Below are 24,475 nucleotides of genomic sequence, written 5' to 3'. Positions count from 1 at the left end.
TGTTAAAATGTAATGATTTAAACTTTGTTTTCCTAGTGGTGTTCAGTTGAATACAGAGAGGCCACTTCCCTTGGGAAGCCACAGGAACCATGTTTGCTTAACAGGAAATAATCTGTGTGGCTATTGCTAAGGACTGATAGTATGATGATGCCAACACTGGTTTTGGGTATTTTAACCCATTGAAGTATTGGGTACCTCAATCTTGAAAGATGTCCCACTGAAAGCTTAGTATAACAAGACACACATGCACATGATTTTATTTGATAAAGAACAATTCATTCACATAAATGGTTCTGGAAGGTAAAAGCATCTGTTCAGGTTAATTTTACATCTATTACCTTTATAAACCCAGCCTTGCATAACTGCAGTATCTTGCCACACATTTTTCAGTGGCATCAGTGTGCAGAGCATTAAGCTGACAAGTTTTGAAAATGTGATTTTCTGTGGGTTTTTTAGCAAATAGTATTTTCCATAACTCTCCAATAAAAAAAATTATATGAATTTAGAAAGCCTTCTTGTTTACAGACAAAATAAAATAATAGAAATTAATTGTTGTAACATACCGTCTGCACTGTCTGTAGTTAAATGCTATTTAAGACTCCAAATATCAAAAAAAAAAATCAAATTATTAAGATGAAAGAACTATCATTTATTGAGAATGATACACTAATTTTTGGTTCAACTACTAATGTTGTTTAATTTCTGGTCAAAAGGAAGTGAGATCAGCTGATTGTGCTGTACATGAAAGTAAAAGCTGAGAGTCTTCTTTCTCCATAGAGTATCGGTTCATAAGCTCCCCTTCCCAGCCTGCACCATTTTCTAGGGAGAATTGGAAGTAAGCATCTTTTACAAAACATTACACAAAAACCCAAAGACATTATGTTATGAAAATTTATCAAAAGTCTTAATTAAACACAATTTTTGTTCATGATCCAACACCTCCTGAAAAGTACAACTGAAAATACTGCTAAATTAAGAAAATGCAACATCAAGAAAGCTGTACTCAAATAAGGATTTAACAGGAATGTCTCAAATTCAGAAGCCATAAGCAGATTTAGGAGGTTATTTAAGAAATTAAAGATTTCTTAAATTAAATATTTGTCTATGGTGAATGGATCTGCATTTAAAGTGATCTTCAACTGGAAAATCTGAACAATGCCGCTGACCTCCATTGCACCATGTCTTCTATTTTTATGCCCAAGTTTCAGACTGAAACGTGATTCAAAAATTCCCAACAACTAGAAGAAAAGCTGCTCCTGGGGATATTTCATTCTAGAGAAAGGCAGGACTCTGTCATGTCACTATTCTTAACTCAGCAGAGTGTGTGCAGCCTCAATTACCTTTGGATAAGGTACTGGGCTTCTATTTGTTTTTTCTGCAGCCTTGCTTGTGCTGACATGTTTTGAATTCCTTGTGGAGTTAGCCAGCACAGGTGTGTGTGGAGGGGGATTCCAACTTGCAAAGCCTATGATCATAACTAGCATTTGAAAGAAGGTATTAAGGCAGGAAGAGAATCCTGATCAGAGTTTCCTCTTCAGCTGGCATCCTGCTATTGACGGCCCTTCCCCTTCTGTGCTGCTCACCCTGCTGATTAACAGGTGAGGGTTAGAAAGCTTTATCTCATTGGGAATGCTAAGGCATATGCCATTTAATACATTGTTCAACTTTATTTTGTGCTGCATTCCAGAGGCTCAACTGAAAGCATCCATCATTTTAATTACAGAGAGCAAAGTGGGCATCCATCAATTGTGAATGAACACTTTCTGCCAAACCAAAAGGCCCCTGCTTGCAGATCTGCCTGTGGTACTGATATTGCTGGTTAGTGATACTTTTACCTGTTAACTTGGGGACCAACATTTCTGCCAATTCCTTTTTGGGTATTCTGCTTCTTTCCTGTTTTATCTCATCTAGATTTGGTGTTCACCACTTACTGGTGTAAACAACAAGATAATGGAGTGTTTTTATTCCAGAGCATGTATGTTTAAACTGAGTGTTTCAAAAGGGGCCTTGAAGATGCTGAATACATATATTCCCCCAACTCTCACTCCTCTGTACATTCCTGTTTGTTTCAGGTGCCTACCTGTACTTGGAAATGTCAAATATTTCTACCAGTTTGGTAGCACCATCAATGCTTTAGGAACTTAGTGTGGGTATTCCAAAATGGGTTAAACAGTCGTATATAATAAATATTCTTAAGTAACAAAAGTTAGGAGAAGTATGGAGCATAAATTGTGTGAAAACCAGCATTAGCCTGCTTGACATACTCAACTAGGCTTTATAGAGAAGAAAATGGCTCTGATTCTCAGTTTAAGATACACATTCATGCTTAGTTCAAAGCATAGCTCCTTAAGAATCATTAGTTTGTGTAACTTATGCAGGAGTAACAGAATTATTCTGCAGGGTGCCTCACTTCCATTTCAAAGTTGTACTTTTAGCTTTAATTTTTTTAATTATAAGTGCAGACATTCTTCTCTGCACTGCAAGCAGAGGCTGTAATGAGCTCCATACCTAGTCACAATGAGTTTCTAAACTCTGCTTGTCCAAATTAGGACTTTTCCTCTCCTGCTCCAGAGTAAAGACACTAATTATGATAATCTGGTTGTGTATTTTGTTAAGGAATAAATGTTCACAGGACATCTATTTAAATCCATGGAAGGAATGCAATCAAGTTCAGAATTTGCCTTAACAGTATTTTCCTTGGCTACATTAGACAGAGTTCTGCAATGGAGCATGTCAAAATAATTGGTTTGGAAGAGGCAGCAAGAAAGTTGTCACTTGACCAAGAAAGAATTTCAGAAGGTTTAAGGTGGTCTGCCTTTCTGTGTCCAGTTTTTCTTTTTCCCTTCATTTGGCACCAAACAAACTCCTGAACAATGAATTGTATAGATGAGAAAATATGACAGTTACTTTATTAGGGATTCCTGCTGCTATTGAAACCATTATTTGCCTGATACAAATGAGGAATGAAAGGAACACAGAAAAAAACTTAACCCTCCACTTTGATCTCAAATGAGGACTTAGTTAAACTGCAGGACAATGAGCTTCATCACTGTATTTTGTCATCAAGCAAACATCTAAATGACTAAATTAAAGTGACATTTTGGACTGCATAAAGAAAAAAATACTTTAAAGAAGTTTGACATATTCCCTAATACCAGCATGCAAATCTCAGGTTCAGCCAGTATTATGACTGATAAAACTATAAAGGTTCTCTGTTCTAGGCAGTTACATTAACAGCAATATTTTTCAGAGCTGTTGCACCAGTCTGCAAACAAAGCTTGTAGGCATTTGTGAGTTTTAATATGTTGTCAGAGTTTGATTTTGGCTACACTCTCTAGTTTCATTTTTCATCTGTTTCTTTTTTTTCTTAGATCCTTCCTCTTACAACATCTTGTTCAGTAACCTTGCTTAGTTTCATTAATCATGTTAGCAGAGAAAATATTTTTAAACTGTCAGTGCTGGAACTTTGATGGGATCAACATCAACACCCTAACAACTGCAATGGCAGCAGAAAACCTTTCCCAAACTGAATATGCACCTATTTAACAAACAGGAGGCTTTGACTTCAGATACCAGGAAGCAGAAATAAATGAAAAATTAGGAATGCTTGTATGGTTATTGGACAGCTGGGGAGATTCCTGGGGCAGACAAAAGAGCTGTATTAGTAATCTCTCTTTATCCTAGGATGGGTCTTCTATTTATAGAATTATACAGCCCTTGAAGAAACTATAAGATTACATACATAAATGATACAGGAGAAACATATACATTTTACATGAAACTACCTAATAAAATCCAAAGATGCTCCCAAACTTTTAGTAGACCTGCTTTAAATAGTACCACATATTATGTCCATCTAGTTCTCTCAGCTGGTGACAGGCATTTTCTTCTGAATGGCCTTCCCCCCTGCATTTTTGTATCATTTTCAGGATTGAAAGAAATTCACCTTCTACCTTCTGCTCACACTTTTCATTTATCTCCTACACAAAATCCTCAGAAAAGAGCTCCTTAATTCCTGATCATACCAGTCAATCTTTTGGGTCAAATCCAGTCCAGCACACACTCAAGTGAAAGGAATTCTTATTTCACACTGCTACCTCCTATTCTATATCTAGAAAGCAACTATTTAATGATATTATCCTTCAACAGCTATCCAAAGTAAGAACTAGAAAAAGACTCCTACTATTCTATCTTGCATTAAGACAGAAGTAATTTAATGAGAAATGTCATGATGTTCATGACTGAACATTCACTACTAGAAATAGCATTTTACCTGCAAAATTTTAACGAATTGGAGAGACTCAGAAGGCTGCAGAGGAAAATATGAAGCATACACAGTAATTGAGATCAAAGCTATATGCATCAACCACTCAAGGAAAACATAAAGGTAAGCCTAGATTCATCAAGTGGTCTTTGTTATGGGACACACCAGTAATTGAAGGAAATTCCCTGGTTTTAAACAGTGAGGAATCAAAGACTCTTCCACACACTTCGTGTGCTAAGTGCAAAGTGACCCAGACCTTCCCTGGTTCTGTACTTCAGGGTAATACAAGTATGGAAAATAAAGAATCGGCATGTTTCACAGTGACAAATAAGACATCAAGCAAGATTCTGGGCAAAAGACACAGGATAAACAAATATAAGCAAATCATCCAGGTATTTAAATGAGTTCCTTATAAAAATACAAATAGAAAAAAAAAAGAATCTGAGATATAAGAGAAAGAGAAAAATTATTTTATAAGTTTCTGGCAATGTCAGAGAAGAATAATATCTTCTCCAGTTCAAAACACCCAAAATTATCTCATCTGCTGCTCTGTGTGAATACCACAAACAAACAGAATTGATATGAAAGCATGAATTTCAAGCTCTTTGCTACTTTGCTCTGCAGTATAGGCAATAATTCTAACATCTGTTGCAGCCTCTGTGAACAGATTTGCATTGATAGTGCAGAGGTAAAAGCTCCACAGACAATAAGGTGTTGTTGGGCCCTTTGAAGGCCCCCTATCCTTTTTTATCATGAATGACCGTGTAAGAATGTGCAATGCAATCATCCAGAGGGGAAAAAAGCACTAGGCTGTCAAGCTAAGCTTTTGCTGGCTGCAACTCAGATATGACACAAAGTCATGTCCATCTTATGTAAAATTTGATAAGAAGGCTGTGTGCTGTTTATGGTACACCAGTGTGTAATTAGAAAGTCTTGTGCTTATACCAATGAGTACATTGATAATCAACTCTCAGGAAAATAAAATAAAACCAAACTAAACCAAAGCAAGAAGGCAGAATTGAGAACTGAAAGTGTGAATATCCAAAGCAGTTAAATCCTTCTAAAGAAGGAAGGACAAAGAACAGTTCTGCTCTAAGATTAGCAGCTTTTGAAACAGCATCATTACAACTACCTTCCTCAAGTAAGGAGTGAATTTAGCTGCTGTGAAAGCTAGTGAGTCAAGGAGTCTCATGCTGGAAATTAATTCCACTGTGCACATTCTTCCTGTGATCCCAGCCCATTTGATTTGCAGAACCAGAGAACTTTTTCTGTCCTGCCAACACACAAGAAATAAAACTTCAGCGGAGCAAAAATATTATGGTTCCAATTCCCCATTATTTTGCACAAATGAATTCTCTTCAGTGCAAACGCGAGTATTTCAGTTTCTCTGCTAATTGCTTTGCACTACAAGTGCTTTCATAACAGCCGGGCAATGGTGAATCAGAGTGTTCATTTTCACCTCAGGCAAGACATGAATGATTTTGTTTTAAATTATATTCAGAAAATAAAACTTCCATTTACAACAAAGTTCTAAAAGCTCTTCTATTCTCTCTCTACTTTTATGTTCATGTTGGTTTTATGAGTATGGAAGCAAAATTAAGGATGGCAGTCAGCCTGATGCTCCTGTCCCAAAAAGCAACCTCCCTGCTTTTCTTATTGAACTAAGAACTTGTAAGTTCATCTCATCCTTTCCTCTGGGAGCCCTCTCTAACGACTACAGCTAGGGCCAGAGCAAACACTTCACAGAAGAGTCACATCTAACTTGCCAGTTTGCAAAGTCAGTGTGTAACACACCTTCCTCTTTGTACCAGAGTTGCCTTCTGCTCCAGTGCAGACACTCAGAGCACAGTATCTCTGCAGCCTCTGAATAACATATAAGCTTATATCACAGAAATTAAAGTGTGACGTTATCTGTGTTAACAGAATGCAGACAACCAGCCCATGTTAGTGGCAGAAAGTCAGAAGGATGCTCCATAGGATCAAAAGGATCTGTCTATATTTGTCTGTAGTTCAATTAAGTAGCTCCTTGTCATGACAAACCTATAGAGAATAGAGATGAATTAAAAAAAAAATAAAAATATATATATATATATTTATAATGGATGTAGGAGAGACTGTATTTCAGAATTGTAGACTTTTCTCACTGGGAAGAAAGGAGGACTACAGAAACTTCTGAAGTAAACATGAATCGATACTAAGAAAATTGCATTTTTTTTCTCCTTAAAACCTTTCATTCCCTTTCTAGCTTTCTGTAATTAATAGAACAATCAACTTGGAAACATCATCCTAGATAGTGCACACGCTCCAATACAGTCACAGTATGTTAACATGCCAAAGACCCTGATGAATCCACATGTTTTTGCATAAGCTGTAGATAAAATATTGATGACTGCATAGTGAACATATTTCCACAGTGGACAGCAATATTACAACAAACCATTTTGTTAACACATCATCTAAACTCTGTTGGTATTGAAAAATGGAAAAAGTTGATTTTTAACATAAACTTGTAAATTAAGCTATTATATACTTATTATACTTTTTATTCATACATATGAAAATACTATATGATAATATTTTCAATACCTATTAATAAAGATTGATGTTGCTGAAGCCTGACTTAAAAGTATTCAGCACAACAGCACTTACCAACATATTGACTGTCTTAAGTATATTTTTTAAAGTATACTTTATTTTTCACAAAAATTGTTTTTGCCTTGTTAAAAAATACTCCTCTAGGTGGCCTGTGCTTTTATATATGGCCCTGTTCATGAAGGGCACTAATCCATATTATTACATGCACTAAATGCCAATTAATTCTCCTTTATGAGTTATGATAAATTATTATTTTAGGGTGGAGCTATACATTTTCCAAAGGGTCTTTATCACTGCTATGTTGACAGGACTTTAAGTATGGTGGTATGCTTAGAACTCCCCTGAAGTAGCTGAAGTATGTGCCACAGCAGGTGCCACAAGTAGAATATAGATCTGCTTTGACATTAAAACATAGGGTATAGAAAGAGTGCAGGGGTGTTTGATGGATTTATAAAAGCATATGTTGTGAATGGTCAGGAAAAGTGGAGCCTTCGGGGTACAGCATTAGAGTCAAAGCTAACTCAATTTGAAGAAATCCTGCCTTGTCATGGCAACAGTTGCTTGCATTTCATGATTGTCAGAGTATCTGTCACTAAAGAAACATTTTGACACCTCTAAGGAAAAGGTCTTGGCTCCAGTAAGACCAAACATGCCCTCTGAGCTTTAAGGGATACCTTTATACTAAAGAACTGTAAAAATTATATTTGCATATTTTTTACAAAATAGAAAACATGGTTTACATTTCTTTTCCATTCTTGACCATGCTCTCTTTGTAGAAACTTAAATCTTGGATTTTTGCACCAACTCCCAGTGTCACAGGACGATGGTAATCAACGTAACTCCAGCCCTTCAGGGACAACGTGGCATACAAGGGGACAGCTTTTACCAAAGGATCTTTCTGCATCTGTGACTTTGTGTCCCCAACCTAGACTGACTGATTCAACACAATAACACAGGAGATTGAAAGCCTTTCCTCATTAGCCATAGCTAAACCTCTCTGCCAACACTCACTCACTTCTTGCATCCACTAGCTGACATTTGCTCCTCTGCTTTCCACAATCAATGTGAAAATGTCAGTGTGGTTGTGATCTTGCCAAAGTTTTTCCCACAAAATTTTTTCACATTACCTAATACTTCTGGCTTTTGCAATGCACTCTAACAAAGACATTGATTATTCCTTCACTAACACCCCAACAATAGTATAGTATTTAGTTTTCATTTTCTTGATCCATCTACAAAATCAGTTTTTGCTTTCTGTATGAATTAAGGTCACAGTCAGCTTGCAAAAATTAAGTAAAATATCTAACCAGTCTGCTTGATATGCAGTTTATGACTTGAGTGCCAAAACTGCAACTAAAATTAAAGATCTGTAAAAAATAATGGAATCATCCCAACTGCCACTAGGAAAGCAGCCTAGGCAGTGTATACATTTCCTAGATTAGTCCAAAAATATTTACACCACCAGAAAAACTCAACCTCACTGGTAATTAAAGAAGCCAGAGCTAGATTCCCAGATATTAGAAAAAAAATTACATTCTACCATGGTCAGTCTCCTTAATGGAGTTATATTAGTTTATTCCAGCTAAAAATATTGCCCTTATCTTGGTCAGTGTAGAATTTCTCTTCCAGAAGAATTTTAATATTAATGGTATGTTTTCCAAGCTCTTTTTATACACAAATTATTGAGAACAGTGGCATTATCCTTCAAATCATAAGGCTCTCTTGACAAATATATTCCCCTGTAACTTCATAGAACCAGTGGAATTATACCAGGAATAAATCTGTTCCAGTATCTTCAGTTACTCTATTTGGAAACCAGTCACTTGCCTGACCTTCAGTGCAATGCTAAAAACAGAGTTTGTCTGTCATCAAGAGCCAGTGAGATTTCAGATAAAACAGAAGTCATGGCTTCTGCAAAGAAATTCCAGAAGTGTCCATCAAAGGCTTGCCAACAATAGCATCTCTCTCAGTCAAGACTTTCATACTTTGATAAAACTGGGGGAAAGGGGATTTGATATTGGGAATTGGCCATGTCACAGCAACTTAGGGTTCAGTCTCAATTATACAAATCCAAAAGAATTCTTTAATTATAGTCTACTAAAACTTTTATGAGTTGAATAGTTTTGGTCCTTTAAGGGTCCAATAATACCTCATGCTACTGACAATATACTTTTTGGGGTTTTTTTTAGTTGGCTGGGAGGGTTTTTTTGTCCCTCTGGGGGAACATTTCTTCCACTTACCAGCACCACAATGTATTTAAAATAACCTATAGAGCAACACAAAATTAATCAGGTTTGTTCTAAATATCAGAGTAAATAGTCTGAGCCAGCAGTGAAGTGGAAGCAGGACTTCCTTGTTTAAATTACAATAGATTAATCTTGTGTTCACTAGAAGAAAAGGACTGTTAAAGAAGGACAATTGCCAGGCAAGATTTCAAACTTCCTCCTTATGGTGCCATGCCAGTATGTAGGCTTACAGTGCTCTCTCTTTTGTCAGACTGGCATTTGTCTTGACACTACTTAATCCAAACTTAAATCTCAAAATACAATCCCAGTCCTAGCAGAATATTGCCCAATACTTTGATAGTGAGAGATAGCAATAGCAAAAACTACCATTCATTTCCATATGCAGTTTAGATATCCATACATACATACAGTGCTCACTAACATCCTCATTATCTTGGAATATATGCCTACATTCCTAGTATTTGCACAGTTTGCTCAGTCTTGTAGTTCCTTTGGTTTCTACTTAGAGAATATAAACAGTTATTCATATGTTGAGACTGTGGATAACAGTGGGTTGGAGTGAAGCTAATAGAAAGGATATAATGCAACATGGTCATCTCCCAAAATTAACAATGTGTATTTTAATCAAAAAATAAAGTACAATCCTAGCCTCTCTCACTGCTCTTTGCAATGAAAACTAACCATAAAAAGCCCAAACAATAAAGCAGATTATGGAGGTGTCAGAGGTAAGACTAGAAAGGAAAGACACTTCAAGACAATATCAAGGATCACAGAATTTGAAGACATATTTCAAAATTAAAAGGATGTTAAAATTCATGTTATCAATTTTTAAGTGCAACTTCTAGGCAGCTCTCCTTGAACATGAGGCCATGGCACTCTCTCTGTTACATTATCTAATTGAATTGAGGACTATAACAGTGCAACCTACTTGCACTACAAAGTGACACAAGTCACTAGAGGAAGGGTAGAAAGTGTCAAGAGGCAGAGCCAACCAGTGGCTATTTGCCTTGGAATGAAGCTGCACAAAAAGTACAAAGATACCATCACAAAAATCTTGATTTTACTTATTCTGGTGTCAAAGCAAGAAACTGGGCAAAAAGTAAGCAATGGTGTGACAAATGACAGAGGAAAGATATATATACTGTTATACATATATATATATGGGTATGTGTGTGTATGCAATCAGGAATATCTGTTAATCACAGCTGTTAAAGAAAAAAAAAAAAAAAAGAAAACACCTGAAAAAGAGAGGGGTTTTTTGGCCATTAGCATCCAAAGATAAATACACAGATCCCAGACAGTATACACTCAGTAGGGAAAATAGGGAGAACACCTTTGTGTTCCAACTAAAAATTTACTAAGGACATTGCAAATCACTGCCTTTTCCATCTGTTCTCAGGATTTAACATCCTTCCATAAAAACTTGCTTTTACTTGACTGTTTGTTGTTAACAGATAAACCTAGGGATTTGGAGGTTTTAATTATTATGACTTTACTCAATATATATACGAAATTATTCAAATAAATACTAAGAAACAATTAGATGCTTCAAATTCACCTCTTCGGGGAGGTCACCATCATCTCTTTTATGGTTATAATTTTGCCAGAAAAAAGCTTCTCTCATGACACATTGAGAAAATTAATTTTTACTGAGTATCCCATTATTGTAATTGCTGCATTAGTGAGAAGATATTAACAGCTTCAAAAGAGGGCATGTCTCCTTTATTTAAAAAAAAGAAACCTTTGGCAGTTTGAGGGCTTTTCTCAATAGTTCCTGAACCCTATTTTGCTATTGTAAAATTGTGTTGTCTTCAGTGGAAAAACATAATATTTTAGACAGTAGTTTCTAAACATTTCTCTTTACAGCATTAGTGTATCCAAGAGTAGTAGCACACTGGTGTGGATCTATGGCACAAATAGTGTCAGACAGTAGCCAAGATGCTTTATGGGAAGACTGAAACTAAAGACTTGTGGCATCCAGGCCAGAACATTCACTGTGGACGTTCTAAAATTAAACACCAACAAGGAAAGTTTATTCCTACCTAAACCCGTTATCTACGCATTGGACAAAGAGGCTTAACAATCAGCTACATGGTGAGAGCTCTTTCCTGGCCTCCTAAGCCTGGAGATGCATTTAATATTGGAACCCAATCCAATCTCTGAAAAACCAGTAGAGGAGGATCAAGACTTAATGGAGACAAAAGAAGTAATATTGTTTACCAGCCCTCTCAACCAGTCCCTCAGATAAAACTAATTAAAGGCCAAATTAATAAGGCAAATAATTGTTAAATTATAATAAAACTACTTCTTTGTTCTGCTTTCTAGTCTATAAAGAATTTTATTAAAACAAAATTTAGAGACCAAATTAAGCATTTGAGCTAAATAGTCAGAGTAGCAAGAGATAGAGACATCTACCCATCCCATCAAATGGCATGAACCTCAAATCCAGCCTGGAATTTTTTCCCTTTGAGAAAGATCAGCATCTCACACTGTAGTTATAAATTGTAATACAGTACAAGAGAGTGTCCTGCCTCCTTTCCAGGTTGCCTTTAGGACACATGAACTCCAGGGAATCGTGGGTGGAATGTATAAAAGATCCCATTGCAGCTGCTGGTACTGCATCTGTTCAAAGGGATAAATAAAGCAGCTAAGTTCTAGTTTTGGTTTCATAGACTGTCAGTCCCTTGACATGCACAGAAATTATACACCACCTCCTCATCTTGTCAATCACACTGCAAATATGTCTTCAGTATTGTGGAAGGGATGATCACTTTTTTTTTGGCCAGGAATGTTCCCACAAGCTGGGATAACCTCCATGACAAGTCAGACACGCACTGGAAAATAGCAAAACCAGTTCATTTTCTTCCAGAGAGCAACCTGTTCATGTAAATTATCAATCTTTAGATCTTCTCATTCTTCCTAGGAAAGAACTGGGTCTAGATAAAACTGAAGTGAAATTAAAACCAAACTAATTCACTAATTATCTAGACCTTGAAGAAAGTTTATTCTGTTCTGCTTCCCTTCACCACCATTTAATCCCCATGTTTTGGCATGTAGAATTTATGGAATTCTCTCAATCTGCTTGTATTTATATAGATATATATATATTTTTTAAAGAATATTAATTTGTTTTACTATCTATGCTCAGCATATTTTCTTCAAGGAAAAAGCTGGAGATTACAATCTAAAATGACATTTTGCAGGATGAGGAACCACTTCTGCTCTGAAGAAAATTAACCACAGATACATAAGGAAAAGGAATTGCTGCTGAGCAGGACAAATGGACCATTTGTGGACCATAGGATGTGTGGTTGTAGAAGGAGGAAAGTCTCTTTCAGGAACCAAAGTGAAGATGCACTCTATTAGTCAACACAGAAGTGATATTGATATTGGTATTATTTGCAGCTTGGGTTCTTTAGAAGAGGCTAGAGAAGACTATTTAATACAGCAACACATGTAATCAGAGAAACAGGAAACCCCTCAGCTTCACACAGAGCCATCCTGAATTTCCATGTGGCACCACATTTAGCCAGATCCTTCCTGCACATTCCTCTTCTGTCCCTTCATGGCTCTACAGGACATTATTACACCTTTTGGAGGGTCTAAGTCTTTCACTTCCCAAATTCAGTCTTCATCTTTTTGCTCCTCCTCTCTAAGTGCACTTAATCTACACAGCATCGAAAGCTGGGAGCAAAGAAAGGGTAACACATTCTGGTGAGGCAGAATGTGGGAATAGAGCAAGGAAAAGAGGCAAGGGGAAGAGGCCACATAAGCATTCCAGGCATATGGAAGGAGGAGACAATCTCACATGGAGTGAGGATGAATGCCAAGAGACATCAGTACTTGTCCTTGCAGCCGGCTGCTACAGCTGAGGCACACAATTCTCAAGGGTGGGATAAAGCCTCCCTCAAAAGAAAGAGGAGCTCTGCTATTCCTCAGGGCTGAGGCAGCCAAATAATTCTGGCACCTCAATAATCTGTTGACCCTTCACCTGAGGTGCCAATACTCTGATACCCACAACTCTGAACTCAGCCTGAACTACTGAGAACTAGATGGCAAACCAGCACGTTTCAATTTTACAACTGTTGCCCCAAAAAGAAGCAGTACTAAGCAGCAGAAAATCAAACTGGGAAGAGACTGCAGTTCAGGTAGATGGGATTTGTTGCTGTCCACAATTGATAATGCTTGCAGACTGCTGACCACTTCTTGTCATGAAGAAAGCAAAGCACACACGTAATAGAGAGATCCTCATTCATCCCCCTCCATACAGTTGACAAAAGGTATAAAGGATCTCATCTTGCATAATTTGTTGGATAATTTAAGCAAAACAGTGAGATAAGAATCTTTCAGACAGGGAAGGAATTTTTTCAGTAGGTTAGGAAGGTACTTGTATTTTACAAATCTTGTTAAAAAAAAAAAAAATTACCAGAAGGACTATTCTTTTTTTCCCCATACAATAACTAACCTCAGCCAATGCTGATGAAAAAGACCATCTTGCTTTGACTTTCTTTTTTAAACACCTGCCATAGTACCAACTGCCCTTAGCCATTTTTGAACCAGCTATGATTAGGTAAGGAGAGAATGCTGACATTCTCAAATAGAACAGGAGGTCCCAGTGACCCCCAGGATCAAGGAAAGGCAGCCCAAATTCACCCTAATACCAGGGCATTCCGATGTGGCACTATGTTCCAGAATCTGGGGTTACATGTGGTATTTTTGGAGTTTTGGATAAGATGTCCCATTCCAGAAGCTTGAGGTAAACGTAGCATTGGTTCCAATTCAAAATAGCTTCCTAAGTTACTGGATGCTTTAAATATAGCATGAGAGTCCCACAGAGGCTTCTCAAGAGTGTGCACAGCTCCCTAAGCAGGTATAGTAAGTACTACAATGCATTGCAAATATTTTTATTCATGCCACAAAGACTAATTGTCACTAATGCAGGCTTCAAATTGAGAACCCATAAATTGTTTGAAGTAAGCATGTGCCCTTAAGCCTGCTACTTTTAATAAGAATAAGGGTTTATGTCTGTATTAGGTATGGCTAAGCAAGAGAGGCATGGAGCCAAAATAGCCCAGAGGCTGGAATTTGGACTCTGAGCAAGGGAAAGGTGGGAATAGGGTTCGACCATGTGAAGGGCTGTATTTCTCCTAATCCTCAGCTGCTAATGCTACAAATCAAGTGTATTTGGAAGGATTTTGGAGAAAGGTTAAAACCTATTTATGCACTGTGTCCAAGCACAGAACACCTGTGCCATAGATGATCACAACACCAGCTACGCACGTAGGAGGTGCAGAAAGTAACTCTAGCCCCGTCGGGGGATTTGCATGCCTTCAAGACATTTGGCCCATTTCATCTCCCTAAAAGAAGAGCAAGATCTCATTGACTTTTTGGGAAAATGGCTGCTAACCACCACTACCAAAGACAGGAATCACCTTGTAGGAAGCCCATTCAAGATATTATCTGTAGCCATTTGTAAGGTGAAAATGAATTTTTTGGAAGTACCTAAACTCCAAGTACTTTCTTCCCTTTAGTTAACGTGTGCTTTTAATGTCATAAATCTCTTAGAAGAACACAAACAGCTCTACATTTGGGGGAAATATTATACTCTTCATGGATCTGAAAAATGGGAGATTTCAGAACTGTCCCCAAAGGATACCCACCAGTAAGGCTGGCCTAAGCTTCAGGGCCAGCTTTATGTGACCAAGCTTTTATTTTTTTAAGACCTGAGTTTTATGATAGCAGCTAAATAAAACACTTCTTTAGAAAAAAATCATCATCTATGCAACACATTTTGACAGGTGATACCTGTTTGCTTTTAAATATACTACGTGAATTATGGGTCAACACAATGTGCCTTAACATCACATTTGTTGAGAACCTTGCCCTCACTCTGTACCAGCAAAACCAAAATTCTTTATTAATTAATGAATATAATTTATTAAATATCATAGCATACTTCTATCATATTAGCATTTAGGAATTTAGACAACTGTAGCAGAAAGCTTATCTGGATATTTTGTTCTCAGGTAACCTTCTTATTAAGGCTTTAATTACACTAGTACAGAATAAACAACCCTTTAACATGCTGTGTATAGGAACTATTCTTTTCCAATTAGCATTATTCATTTCTACTAGCACAGTACTGCTGACATTGCCAAACAGTTTTAAATTCATTTATTTCCTCAAAACTTGCAGTTGCAATTGATTTTTACCATATTTAGCAGAAATTTCCCTCCTTCCTCTCCTCAAGACCTTTCAACAGGGACTAAAAATTTACCTGCACATTTATAATTTGCCTAATCTTGCAACAAAACTTAGTGGAAAAGAAAAGCATTATCTCATATTACACGAGACACTATTTAATGCTATATTATGCATTAAAATGGTGGCACCTCAGGTACCCACATGCAGAACTTCTAGTTACACACAAACTGGCTACATGAGATTGTCTTCTCAGCTAGCTCCAGCTCACCACAAAAGCTGGATTATAATAAAGACTATTGCATTTTGTACACCATTTTCATACTTCCACATTGCTACTCAAGGGTTGCTGTTATTTTGCATTTAAATACCCACATTTTTGATAGTTTTAGTATTACATACACTTTATGCTACTAATTCAACAAGATGGGAACTGCTGTTGCTAGTATTGAACGTTAATGTTAACATATTTGCAGTGCTAATTTCTCCTTGTGTTCCACTGGCTGGAGAACATTTTGCAATAATGTATTCAGAATGGAGATAATGACAGAGTTATCTGCTGTGTTAAGACAGTCATTTACAGAGTTCAGACATCAGAAAGTGTTACCTGAAAAAAAGTTTATTGTGCATTTTAATTATAAAGCCCTAACAGTTCAGCAGCTATAAATTAATAATTTAATGTTTACCTCCTGATATTTATTCATTCTAAGGGATCTGCAAAATTGTTAACTTAAATAATAATTATGTAAATCTGAGATAATCTGTAATTCCTGAAATACTATATAAACTATATTCTCATATAAGTGAACTCTAGGTCTGAACAATGTATCAAACCACATTATCCATTTGCCAGGGCATAGTGTTAAATCTTAAAACAAGTGAAAAAGGTAATTTGAGTTGGGGATCTGTTTCCTTGGGTTAAAGAAAGGCCCTTTCCTCCCTCCTCCATAAAACCACAAGAGATGCTGTTATCCCCTGTTGTGAACTCACCTTTACACCAGTCTTGAGCCCATTTCCCACAGCTAACACTATATGCTTCTGTTCAAGGGAAGAGCTGCATCTCCATTTCTTTTGCAGGAAAGAAAGCTGCAAAGTTACTTTATAACTGAGCTGGTAATTGCATAGATGTTATTCAGCCCAGTTATTTCATAGAATGAGCTCTTTTCACAGATAATGCCACACAAGTATTGATGATTCAGCTACAATCCCACTCCAAATTAAGAAGCACTTAGGAGGTGAAATGAAGAAAAGGCTTCAAACCCATGGGTTATGTATTTTGTGTCACAACACCAGGTTTGATGGTGAAACATCATTTAAACCAGAACCTCAGCTATTAATCACATTTATCTGGCCTATATTCTACCAGGGTGTTATGTTTCTCCTGAAATTCAAAACATATAGAACTGAAGAACATAGTCTTAAATAGACAATTTATGCATAGTACCTGTGCAGAGCACATAATACTCCCTACATACCCCTGACTTTCAGCAGCAGGCTTAGTGTTTACTCTAATCACACAAAGATAAGAGGGGCTGCCTTTGTTCTCCAAATACCTATTTGATTTAAAGGAGAAATCATTTGACCAAGAGCTGCTACCTGCTGCTCCTGAAAGTTATTTTGTCAAATATGACACATGCATTCAAATCACATTGTGCTATCATGCTATAGTTTAAATAAAAATTGTAATAAAACCAGAAAAACCCGAGTTTAAAGTTACAACAAACTTCATGGATTTTTCAGAATATTTTCTGCAAAGAAAGAAAACAGATCATCTTAGTTCTATCATGACTGTTAACCCAGAAAGAAAAAATAACCCATCTTGTGCTGGAACTGCTTTGGATACAAAATTGGGTACTTGCTGAAACCAAACCTTCTCCTAAAGTGTTAGTGGCTCCAGTGAAACATCCATTGGGATTACTTCTCAGACCTGATACAGTATTTTTGGCCAACACAGGAAATGTTGTCTGCCTCTATAACTAATGCCTTACCTCTTAGGCCACCTGCATAGACACACTTAAAATTCTGTTCTGTTTTACTCAGAGCAGAGACTTGAACTGCCTCCCCAGTATCCTGGGATCTTTTGATCCCCAGGTGACAGAACCCATTTCTCTGGTCCTACAAGTATTTGAATGGAATGCAACTGACACAGACACAACACTTGTGTTTGATGAGACATTCAACCTTATCATACAAATGCCTTGTACACTGAACTGCCATTTATAGTACAGATGCTGTCTACTGGAACATCTCAAATAAACAATACCAAATCAGGTGGCTGAGGAGCTACTTTTAGGGATCAGTCTCACAGAAACACAATTATTTCTGATGGAGCTGTAAACATAGCAGAACTGGCTCACAAATTAGTTTGAAAGCAAACATACCACCTCAGATAACTAGCACTCTTTTAGGATACTGACATTGTTTGCATATATAACAAATAATTGCAGGTAATAAAATTCAGAATGCTGCAACTTCAGATGAGGTGAAGTTACCTCGAGAAGTTACTCCAGAAGTAATCAACAAATTAAACAGATTATCCCAAAGAAATGCTGATGCCCACAGAATAGGTTTTTTGTTAAAAAAAAAAAAATAGAAAAGTTTCAAAGTGTTCTGAAAAGCTGCCCTGGAAGTATTTAATTGCCCTCTCACAAGGAACTATTTTGAGTTAAACTGTAAGACTTGAAGAATGTGAAACAGTTCAGGTGTAAGAAATTACCACAGTTTATCTAGGAATATGACAGTCATTATATTAAATGAATTCCTCCATTCCTTCTCAGAAGTTGACTCAGTCAATTGAACTTTAAAGAAAAAAGAAAACATCTCTACTGAGTAATAGTTAAAGAGGAAGACTTATAGACTTCTAGAGGACACCAGACTTATCTGCTAGTTTAGTAGAATATCAACTACTATGAATACTAATCTATAGCTTTTGGTATCATGAAGGACTTCTCATTAGGAGACAAAAAAAAACCCTCTCAAAGCATTAGTTGCAGTCTTAGGACAGCTACTCAGCAGTCTGATTCACCAAAGGTGGATGTTTAATAGGTGATGTACGAGCATTTCAAGAGAACTTGTTGAATTGTTTCAGTTCAGTCAATACATGTAAACTGTATTTTTCTGATTATAGTTTATGTACAGCACCACATGGCCATTCAAAGGACAGCTGCAGAATGCACAGAGCCTGACCAAGATCATCTGAGGCTTCCCCTCATTCAGGAATAGAAGGAAAAAAGTGAAGAGGGACTCCCTTTCCTCCTCAGTTGTCTGTTGTAAGGCACTGATATGCAATAGCCCACAGGAAATGAATACTCTCACACAGCTCCTCCAAAGCAAAGGCAGTGACAGCCAGAGGTTGGCATATGTATGCTAGAGAGGGGAGGAGGGACAGGAAGCAATCAGCATGAGATGTCGATAAAAGGAAAGAGCCTAACAACAGTGAGAAAAAAAAATGTTCTTGCTCCTGCAGAGACAGACTGCAAAATGCTAGACCAGGGTTTTCCCCAGACTCAAAAAGCTGTTTCAGACTGCTTGCAGCAGAGTCAGTATACAGATCAGCTAATTTAATTCAGCTAATCAGTTAATTTTGTAGCAGTGTTTGCTATTTTCCCTCCCTGGACTTACATCATCACCAAATTTCAACTTTTTCATCACTTAATCAAATAAACAGAAGTATTTCTTGAACGTTTTTGCATGTTTAAGCACTATCTCCAGTTTCAGGCTCTGGCTTTTGATTTGGAACCCAAGCAGCTAAAAAATTTCTCTAATAGGACATACAAGACTGTATTGATAACCACAGAGTGAATATACTAGTCATGAGTTACCACAGTGATTTAGATAATATTTCCACTACCTCAGGTAAAGATAGCTCCTTCACGTTTCAGCTCATTGCATTACCTGCAAGCCAGCCTCACTAGAAAAGTTTATTGTTCAGAAATAAAGATTCAGAATTATATGAAGACATTCTGTTACTGCATCTAACCATGTATAATCGTACCATCTTAGGTAACATGGCAACTGAGCACTTAGATAATTATGTCCAAAAGCCTTCTTACAGAGGATTAGGTCTATAAAATTAATGAATTCTGCTTGCTTCCAGACAGTTCAAGCAGTAGGAGAAAATAAACAGCTTTGCTACCCACGTCAATTTGGAAAGACCAGATTTATGTATATGATCATGCCACTGGTGATAGCGCTTAGCAATGCCAACAACCTGCAAGTCTCATTCATTTCAGCAGGGCTGACAGATGCTCAGCTTTACTAAGTCTAAGTCTGTCAATACTGTTTTCCTATGTCTGCTACCTGCTCATGACATTTCATGACAGAATTTGACATCTCATAACAGAATTTGACATCTCATGACAGAATTTTTCTAGTGGGTAGGATGGTCTGCGGGGTGGGGACTGGAAAAATAGTTTACAGATGATTTCCCAATGCTATTGTTAAAGGAGTGTGAAAGCTGCAGAGTGACCTTAACTCTTCCCTACTTTTGTCTCCTGTTTTCTTGTTCCCACCCCTTATGTTAGTCAGGTATTATTTTTAGATAAAGAACAGATAAGCAGAACAATTCACATGTGTTTCAGGGGAACACATCTTCACCTGTCACCCAGCTGACTGACTGTGACTCCTGTGCATTACGCTTTTGACTATTCAGCAATGAGCTGATCACCCCAGCCTACCTGAATGGAAGAAAATACAGTGTCTCAGACACCACTTCAAAGATTTCTTTAGAAGTGAACTGTTATACCAAGCATCTGTGTGATTCCCTTCCTCATCCACTGTGTTGAGCATTTTTCCTGAACAGAAGCATTAGCAATCCCACAATCCTGTCCTGTGCTTTTCTCAGCATTCATTTGAAACTCAGGTTTCAAATACCTTCAGGATTTCTCCCCTCCTCTCCAGGCAAAGTGTGAGGTGGGTGGGAATTGTATAGGGCTGGCTGATAGAGTGCAGATCAACAGGCACCTACCCACCTTATGTCTATGCAAAGGCTAGCTTCATAATGGCACAATACTGGTGTCCTCTTTCAGGAGGATGCCTGGAAACATGTTGATCTAATACTATAGATTGGATGAACAACCCTGCTGTGTTACACTCTTCCCTTTGTCTTCCTGAGGATCTCAGGGGCAGTGTTCTTGCAGCATGACAGAAGAGGACAGAACCTTCATGAAAAAGGAGGAATCTTTCTGTTCTCTGTGGCCACAGACAGTCTAATTAATTGGGGGCAGTCAGAGCACAAAGAACATGTCTGCATGCAAATCCAGTCTACAGGCTTAGAAGGACGCTGTGAACACATAGCTGAAAGGGACACTGCATATCTGACATTAAAAGCAATTATAACATGCCTTAAGTTGAAGTATTTGGAGGTTAGGATTCATCTTACACATAGAAAATCTAAGCTCATCTCAGGGCAACTGTGGATCAAAACCAGTCCATAAAAAGGTGTACAGTACCCACTAGCAACATTTAGAGCTGTGCGCCCCTTCCAAGATCTTCCTCACAGTTATCTTCTCTCCCCTCCTCCCCACCAGGAATATCTTAAAAATCTAAGTATAGCTTCCCTTTTCCCACCAGAAAAAGACTGAAACTATGGCTGAGTTCATTGGTCAACTCACTTATGACTGCAATTTCTGATTTTTTGGAGATATATTTATTTGATAGATGATAAAGAACAGATTATCATCAAAAGTCATGTATTACACTGTGGTCCAATTAAAAGCATCACAATTAGCAGGCATAAGCATCCCAGCTGTCCCTGAAAGAGACTGTGCTAATTCCTGCGTGTCTTCTTCTGCCCTCAGGCAGGATCTAAACTTCAACCCCATCCCAAAGCTAAAATCTGGGCCTCACTGGGAAGGAGCTAAAAAACATTTAACAGGGCTTTCTGACACTGCTATGGCTGAAAATGCAGTCAGCTGTGTGAAGAGCTAATTCCTCCACGCCTCTGGGAATTCAACTGTTGCAGTTTCACTTCTGCTACTCCTATGCTCTCAAAAGCCCTATGAGAATCACACAGCCTTTGGGCATAGTGTTTACACTTTCACAGATTACAGTCTGAGACAATGAGCTCTTTGGGAAACAACTGGCTTTTCATTACTGATTGTGCCATATACTGTGCAAGTCCTACAGCACTGGCCCATGACTGACAGACTCTAGGTATGACTGAATGACTTCTAAGAAAAATATAAGAAAATAATAAGCCTGCAGTGCAGGCTACAAAGTGTCATGAAAATACAGTGCCTACAAAAGTATGACGGCACCTCTCTGTACTTACCTTGCATGGGATGAGAAAAGAAATACCAACACTAATATTCACAGGAGCAATATTAATCTAAATTTATGAAGGGAGTTTATTTTTGCAGACAGGGGGTATTTTAAGTCATATTTTGCTTGCTTGCTGTTGATAATACTGCCAGAAAAGCCTTCTTTGCAATTATTATGCTGCAAAAGGAGTTATGAAAAGTACGTCTCATCATCATAGGCCTTAGTATTATGGTAAGTGTGGCTGTATCTTCCAAGAAAGGGATAATGGGCATAAGAACAAGGGAGATCAGATGATGCAGTTTCACAGGATGAATATGAAAGAGCATAGCTAAGATTTCAGAAGCTCATCAACTGACTTTGAATCACATTTATGGCAGAGATATAAATTTTGTACCCACAACTTAACAGACTGCATTTTTTCATTATCAAAAACAACATAGTTTGAAAAGAAGTGTAGATGGGTTTATTATTATTATTAATTTTGCAGAGAGCAGACCTTTGATTTGCATTCTACTTGTTTCTCTGATTAAATCATTCTGGTATTTCTCTTACATACTGTTATGTAAGTAACCTCTCTTGCCACTGTACTGCAAAAAAACCCTTCTGCAGGTGATTTGTGGAGGAACCAAGACCTCTCTAGAAAGATCTGAATATTCTGGGGCAGATTTAAGGCTATCAGAAACAAGAGAAAAACAAGCAAGCTACCACAAATCACACAGAACTATCTTGTAAGAGAAAAGTAGGTAAGGGAAACAAATTTCCTGAAAACCATCCAATGTTAAAAATATTTAAGAAACTGAGCTAATTCGGGTAATAGGAGTACTGAACTGCAACACCTTAAAATAATGCTTCAAGGAGAAGAGAAAAGAAAAAGGCAACTAGGAGATATATGGCTGTAATTGACAGATACACCAGGTAATTAATTATTAAACCATGCTGTTTGTCAGCTGCAAATGGAAGGCTTCTGCATAATTTAAGACAGTATTTTAAGTACTGCTGGGTCTTCTGCTTGACATCCCTAATTTTTATTCCACTATAGTACCCCATCACAAGAAGGGACACATTCCTGTCTTTGTTTAGTTTTAACACCTGACATCACATACTTACAAGCAGTTACATGTTTATATTCTAGAAATATTCTGTATTCCCATTCAAAGTTGTTCTACTCCCTTCCCCCCAAATTGCACCAGAGAGGTCCCTATCAGCAGAGAGAAACAACACTGTACAGAATAGAACTGGAAGCTTACTTAAGAGACAGTATCACCATCCATAAAAATATACTAACCAGAACTGTCTTCCTGAGGCATTGTCAATGCCAGGTTGTACTTCAAACTGGTACTTTTCTAGTTCACATTATTTTCTCTTTATTCACACCTAGGTGCAAAGATCCTCAATTCTGCTAGGCCAGGTCAAAGTGCACATAAGACTGCTATTTCCCAACCCAAACAAGCTCAACAAGGATTTTTTGCACACTTACTCTGGAGATGGTCAAGGGCATGTTGAAGTCCTTGCCCCCTTGCAGTCGGAAGCCCCATGGTCCAGGTCCATTCAGAGTCACACTGTAAGCCATGATGTACTGCTTTCACAGCCAGCAACAGGGCACTGCAGGACAGAAGGACAGGGCAGACAGAAAGAAGTGTGAGAAGACAGACTGAGAATAGGGAAGGGTTTTACATAATGAAACAATTCTCTCTCTGCCTTGCCTGTTCAGTCGTGCTCTGATACCACCTAAGAATAGATGGGAGCTATAATGCAGATGCTGATATCCCAGCTGAGTAGGGCCCATAAAAGGTTTGTAACCAGACACCTAGTATGCAAAGACTTCATGACTCAGAGGTCTAATATAGTCCCTAGGGAAGGGGACAGATCTTTCTAGGCTCCTCAAGCCCCTCATGCTGCTCAGTTACTTTATGGACAAAACATGTTTTAATAAAACAAGCAAACAAAATCCCATTCTAAAATCCCAAACACCCAAGTCTCTTCACTAACCTGTTAACAACTACAAAGCCATTTTAAAATTCTTCTTCAGCACATAGGTATCCCCTGCACTGTGACATATAATACAAGTTATTTCTAAATAGGACTTTCCACATGTAGCATAAAAGGCACCAAGAAAGTGTTGACCTTCTTTTGCAATGCTTTGTTAAACTGAAAAAAGTATACATTACATGCATTTAGCATCAACAAAACAAAAAAAAAATCCCACAAACTTGTTGTTTGGCTCTTGGTTCCACAGCCCTTGCTTTCCTTAGGGAAAACTACCATTTATTCTTTCTGAATTCAGAAAGCTGTATCATGGGATACTTCTAATCTGCATTTAATTTTTGTGACAAAAGCATGGTTTCATTACATACCTGTTTCATCATTTCAATACAAGTCTTCTAAAGGTGTGACACTTGAATGAAAGGCTAAGGATACAAATAGTTAGCTAACTGCTTCCTTAATTAATTCCTTGTTTTATTCAGTTTACATTCCAGTTCTTAGGAATTCCATAAACCCTTGTTCAGCAATGTTGGATAGCATTTCTGCCTTAGATTGGAAATTGCTGAAATACAGAGGGCATGAGGGTAGGGAAGAATCTGTTGGCAGAACTATGGATATAAACAAAAAGTTTGTGCTCTCAGGGTAAAGCTACAAAGATTAAACAAAGCTCACCCCTTTCAAGTAATTAATTTGTGCAGGACCTCAGAATCCCTCTTCTGTATCTTAACAGCATTTATCCTCCTGTATCCTCTGGTTAGAAAGAAATTTCCATTCTATTTAAAAAGGGGGGAAAAAAGTCCCCCAAACACGGGTTCAAGTTTGATAATCAAAAAGACAAGCAAACCCACACAATGCACTGGAATGAGACAGCTCAGGTTGAGCACTGATAATGGTCACCCTGCCAATACACCTACCTCAAAACAAG

At 37.6% G+C, this 24,475-nt stretch overlaps 1 protein-coding gene across 11 annotated transcripts in view; it reads right to left on the bottom strand.

The window, feature by feature from the left end:
• LDB3 (LIM domain binding 3) overlaps positions 1-23,259 on the bottom strand; it is a 109,388-nt gene extending 86,129 nt beyond the window's left edge. For 3 of the 11 annotated variants that reach the window (XM_079312360.1, XM_079312354.1, XM_079312362.1), the window contains exon 1: positions 23,045-23,257. In XM_079312360.1, the coding sequence (XP_079168486.1) occupies positions 23,045-23,137 (93 nt within the window). In that variant the 5' untranslated portion in view covers positions 23,138-23,257. Of the gene's footprint in view, positions 1-23,044 lie in introns of all 11 variants that reach the window. The other 8 variants (XM_079312356.1, XM_079312358.1, XM_079312353.1 and 5 more) reach the window with 7 other exon arrangements.
• Between the last annotated feature and the right edge of the window lie 1,216 nt (positions 23,260-24,475).

Source organism: Erithacus rubecula (genome assembly GCF_903797595.1).
Source record: "Erithacus rubecula genome assembly, chromosome: 9".
Lineage (NCBI taxonomy): Eukaryota > Metazoa > Chordata > Aves > Passeriformes > Muscicapidae > Erithacus > Erithacus rubecula.
The sequence above is the reverse complement of the archived record's forward strand: the minus strand, read 5'-3'. Positions and strand labels throughout refer to the sequence as shown.